Source organism: Tasmannia lanceolata, unplaced genomic scaffold, assembly GCF_043159265.1.
Source record: "Tasmannia lanceolata isolate RefF3 unplaced genomic scaffold, GAP_Taslan_0.1 ptg000020l, whole genome shotgun sequence".
NCBI lineage: Eukaryota > Viridiplantae > Streptophyta > Magnoliopsida > Canellales > Winteraceae > Tasmannia > Tasmannia lanceolata.
Window position 1 is genome coordinate 12,062,115 of NW_027518697.1, and position 5,271 is coordinate 12,067,385.

The 5,271-nt window shown below is 35.9% G+C and overlaps 1 protein-coding gene across 1 annotated transcript; it reads left to right on the forward strand.

The window, feature by feature from the left end:
• Positions 1-216: 216 nt before the first annotated feature.
• LOC143854286 (uncharacterized) lies at positions 217-5,271 on the forward strand. The gene is made up of 6 exons (XM_077364164.1): positions 217-244; positions 349-415; positions 528-919; positions 2,838-3,003; positions 4,231-4,294; positions 4,411-5,271. Exons 3-5 carry the CDS (start codon positions 732-734, stop codon positions 4,273-4,275), a joined length of 399 nt encoding a protein of 132 aa, XP_077220279.1. The 5' UTR covers positions 217-244; positions 349-415; positions 528-731; the 3' UTR covers positions 4,276-4,294; positions 4,411-5,271.

Below are 5,271 nucleotides of genomic sequence, written 5' to 3' on the forward strand. Positions count from 1 at the left end.
GTATGCTTTCAGGGAAACTTGCAGAATTCAAATTTTACTGAAAAAATCATGGCGCCTTCTATTTCTATCTAATGATTTTTTTTTTTTCAATTTTTTTTTTCCTGCTATCAGGATTCGGAGAGAAATAAGAATGAAGTAGACAAAAGCCAGCATTCTCTTTATTTGATACATCTACTTCTTCCGTTTCTGAAACAAGTAGATCATGATCAAATAATGGAAAAGATTATTGAGGCTAAGCTCCGAGGTATGACCTGCCTTTTTTTGGTGTGTGTGGATGGGTGGTGGTGGTGGTGGAGAGGGGAGGTGGGGCTTTTTATTTAGTTATAACATCAGTTTTCATTTGAACAGGACGGTTACCATTTGATGAAATAGCACTTCAACAGGCAGATTTTCTGGGAGATGTGTGTGTGTACTGGTAGCTCTCCTCTCTGAATAGTTATAGCTTTTATTATACGATTTAATTAGCATTCTTGTGCTGGATTCTTAATTTGTTTAGGACCTAATTCTATGTTATGATTTTGGAACAGCAACAGTTGCAAAGCTTCTATTGTTGATCTTCATAGAAGCTGTCCAAACTGTTTGTATGATCTCTGCCTTAATTGTTGCCGCAAGTTTCGCAATCTCCTTAAACAGTGTTTTAGTTATTCAATGGTTATGCATTATCCAGAAAGAGGGCTAGCTTCTGCACATTGTGTGGATCCTATTATGAACACTACGCGTCAAACATACATATGGAAATGAGCTGTACGGACCAAGTCCGGCCATTAATTGAATGGAAGGGCAATAGTGATGGCAGTATCCCTTGTCCCCCAATGGAAATGGGTGGCTGTGGCAATTCTCTTCTGGAGCTGAAGTTTATCTTTCCAGAAATGTGGGTTTCTTTGTTGGGAAGAGCAACAGAGGAAATAGCTGCAAGCAAGTAATTTCTGGTCACATGATATCTGTTCGTTCTGTTGTTACTCAAACTGGAGATGAAATGTCCTTACTCAGCTTGTTGCTTACATTCTGCTTCTACATGTTCGCATTATTCTAAAGTTCATACATGGTTTGATGGGAGATGTTAGTCATACCTTATCGGATGTTAGTGCTTAGTTTTATACTTTTATCAATTGTATTTTTATTTGTTTTCTATTTGTAAATTTTAGTGTAGATTGGAATGATGCAGCTGGCAACATTTTTTGTAAAATGGTAGTGAGAAAGATTTATGCATGCTCAATTGAAGTCTTGAGAAAGTGCATTCTTGGGACTTAAACATAAATAGCAAGCATGATGAACAAAGAGGGGGAGAGTTTGTATTCTTCGGTGTCCTACACAGAAGGGCATCTGATAGGTAATATTGCCCCGTGCTTCAATGGAGTGAGAACATGATAGATCCTAACTTCTCTTCGTGGAAGAGAAGAAAATTTACAGTGGAATTGCCCCGTGCTTCAATGGTCCAAAATCAAGCTTCAAGGGATTAAACATAGTTGCCAGAAACTCCTTGGGCGGGTAGGAAACCCGTTTCCCCTAAAGCGCGTTTCTCGTGGATGGGAAACTCGTTTCCCCTAAAACGTGGGAAACGTGTTTCGGAAACGTTTCCTAAATATGATAAAAAATTGGAAAAATGTTTCCGAAATGCATAGGAACATATGAGAAACTAATGTAAATCATGTGTGAAACGCACGATAAACATATGCAACACTCGTAGAAAACGCACGTGAAATGTGTAGGAAACATAACTGGAACTTACGAAAATCATTATGGAAAAAACACATAAAAAATTGTGGAATAATAGCATATATTTAAATAAAAACACATTAAAAAAGAAAACAATATCATATATTGTGAAAAAATAAAAATAAGAAAAATTCAAATAGAAATTTGAAATTAACAAAATTTAAATCTACAAAACCACATATTTCGTGATTTCATTGTGTTTCATATGTGTTCTTTCTATCGTTTCTAAAACGCTTCTAATGTGTTTCCTAAGACGTTTCTCGTACGGTTTTCTATTGTTTTCTCGTTTCTCGTTTCCCCTAATATTTTTTTCAAGCATTTCATGTTTCCGTTTCACGTTTCACGTTTCGTTTCCCGAATTCGTTTCCCACCATGGTAACTATGGATTAAACTATCAAGGAACTCTGTCAACAAATCACTGACCCCAAAACCTCTTTTAGCACCTTATCTATTAAGTATGCATCATGTACATCTGCACAAGCCTCCGCTAATCATACTTCTACCTCGCCAAACACACCTACTCTACTTGGATTATCAACTCTCTTCTTCATTATCATTACCCTGTATTATTTATATCCCTACTTTTCCTTCAAACATGATCTCTAGCAGTAGCTTCACAAAACAATTTAATTGTTAGAAATGAAGAAGATAATTGGTGGTACTCGTGAGGATAAACGGATGAAAGTTATGCAATGTGAACCAAACAGTAGAAAACAAGAATGTAGAAAAAGAAAATGACACCTCTGAATGAACCAAACAGTAGAAAAAAGAAAATCTAGGAAAACCCCCATAAAAGTTTCTAGGAATATATTATTTACCCTATTTCTATTTTCCCTAGACCAAAATTCATGTGAGTTGATGTCAAGAACTTTAATTATAGGCTTCGCATTCATCTCATTTATTCGCTATCTCTCTATCTTCCATATATTTTTTGTGCACATTATATGTCGACAACTTTAGGCAATTTACTAGTAACTGTAGTATCTATCTAAATTTAAAATTTTTAGGGCATGATTTTGATTTGTAGTATGCGGGATCAGCATGATATGACATTTTAATTTGTAGAATCTTCTATTAGGAATTATTTTACTGAATTCATTTGTTTCGATCATGAAATATAGGTTTTCCCGGATGTCAGAGTCAGAAATAGCAAAGGCTTTCCCAGTCTATTGTGGAAATAGCAAAGGGCAACATTGTGGTTATTTGATAGATTTACTTATTCCATTTCTGAAACAAATGCATCATGATCAAAAAACAGAAAAGGCTATATTGAGGCTAAGATTCAAGGTATGACCTGCCTGACTGATGTAAAGCTTGTCTACACATGGACTATACTAATTTTTTCTAGACGGGTTTTATTCAATGGTTAAATTTGTTTCTTTAGTAGCATTTTTACAGTTGGCGGTCTAGCTGATAGTTAGCAGTGTTGGTTTGGTAGGTTTAGGCTATAAGGATCTTAATTTATTTTTAGAGATTATATAAAGATGTTTGATTTTGGTAGGAGTGGACCTACAATGATTTATTGTTTCTTTTTCCTAAGCAATAACTACAACGATTCAGACATTTACTAGAGAAAAACAGTACATATTCTCTCAACTAGGATGGAAGGAAACTCATCTTGAAATCGTTTAAAGAAGAGCCACCAGATCGAAGAGAGCTCACTCATTGCAATTCGAAGACCTCGACAAGAGAAATGCAATTTAAATCATCCATGTGATTTTAAATCCGCAGGAGTGCATTTCTCTCAAAACAAGAGAATGACGTAATACATGCGGGGCACCATGGACTAACTCATTTTTTAGGAGGTGTTATTTAATTGTTAAATTTGTTTTTTTCAGAAGGATTTTTTTGAATTGGTAATTTAGTGGGGTATTTGTAATGTTGATTTGGGAGGTTTTGGAGTCCTATTACGGCTGCTCGCGATGGGGATAGAAATCCTGGATAATCTGTTCCTAGGGTTGGCTGTCCTGCTTGGATAAGTTTATTATGAAATTGTGTTTTCACTGTTCACCAATTTTGTGCTGCTAATATTTTACCCAAAAACAAAGGTTGACGTGAATAGAGGATCACTAGTCTATCCAAGGATAAAATAAATCCTGTTGATGTCCCCATTGTTGACAGCACCTATAACTCTATAAGTCTGTTATTGCATGGGTGCTAAGTTTATAATCTATAAATGACAGAGAGTTCCTCTCTTACTCTTTTATTTGAGATTTAGTATGATATGTTATTTTCTACCTTCTCAGAAAAATAAAATTGTATGATTGTGATTTTAGTAAGCTAAGAAATCTATTTCATGTATGTTACTATGCTTCATTTGGCATATCAATAAAGGTTTCAATAGAGAATATGGTATTAAATAATAGGCATATATTTGACGTAAGTTCTGCTCCAGTTCTGGGATCGCTGCACTCTTATCTTTTTTATGTTGGAATTTGTAGGTCCATTTCTTGCTGCATTACTGACTTTTGTTGCCATTTTTTGTTTAATTGCCGACAATTCTCATTTGAATAGGATTGTTGCCATCTGAAATGGAACTTCAACAGGCAGTTTGTTTGAGTGATGAGTGTATGTACTGGTAGATTCTCTGCCCTGAGTAATTACAACCTTTCTTATGCAGTTTTTAAGCATTTCTTGCTTCTACTTGTTTCTTAATTTATGAGAGTCTGATCCTATGTTATGATTTTGGAGCAGCGACAACTGCAAAGCTTGCATGATTGATTTTCATAGAAGCTGTTCAAACTGTTTCTATTGTCTCTGCCTTAATTGTTGCCGTAAGATACGCGAAGGCGACAATGAGAGTGGTGTTTATGCAGTAGGCATGCAATATCCAGGAAGAGTGGCAACATTTCCACTAAAAAAAGAAGTACCTTCACCGAAAAAAGAAATAGGGGAAGCTTATGTACATGGTGGGGATCCCATTCTGAATACTACTGGGAAAAATGGAGCTTCAAACAAGCACGTGGATTTGAGCTCTACAGAACAACTCAGACCATTGACTGAATGGAAAGCCAATAACAATGGCAATATACCTTGTCCGCCAACGCAAATGGGTGGCTGCGGGAATTCCCTTCTGGAGCTGAAGTGTATCTTTACTGAAGACTGGGTTTTTTCTTTGGAGAGAGCAGGAGAAAAAGTAACTGAAAGGTAAGGCTCTGTTTCTTTCGACGTAAAATTTGTTTTATGTTCAACATAAAACAAATTTTACGTCCATTTTTACGTCGAAAGAAATGGAGCCTAAGGAACTTCTCAACATGCCTGATATTTTTGGTCCCCTCTGTTATAGCTGAGATGGCCGATGAAAATGTCACCAAGCTGCTTGACAGGCAATGAATTCTGAGTTCTGAGTTGTCTCACACCAATTCCAATTGGGCTAGGTTGTTTGTTTTTCTGTATATACGATCACCAGTGTATTGTCTGCTGACAAATATATACTCTACTGACAAATATCATGTATACATTTGATATAGTAACATGTTTGTAAATGCGATTTACAGAGATGTTTTGTATAGAATTGTGTACACTGTTGTGATGTATGTATTGTGCACAGAGAAG

What these genes read in the sequence shown, in the direction of transcription:
- LOC143854286 (XM_077364164.1), top strand. Translation starts at nt 732, where the DNA reads ATGGAAATGAGCTGTACGGACCAAGTCCGGCCATTAATTGAATGGAAG. An exon ending in GAGGAAATAGCTGCAAGCAA is followed by an intron (nt 920 to 2,837) that starts GTAATTTCTGGT and finishes CATGAAATATAG; the next exon opens with GTTTTCCCGGATGTCAGAGT. An exon ending in TATTGAGGCTAAGATTCAAG is followed by an intron (nt 3,004 to 4,230) that starts GTATGACCTGCC and finishes TCATTTGAATAG; the next exon opens with GATTGTTGCCATCTGAAATG.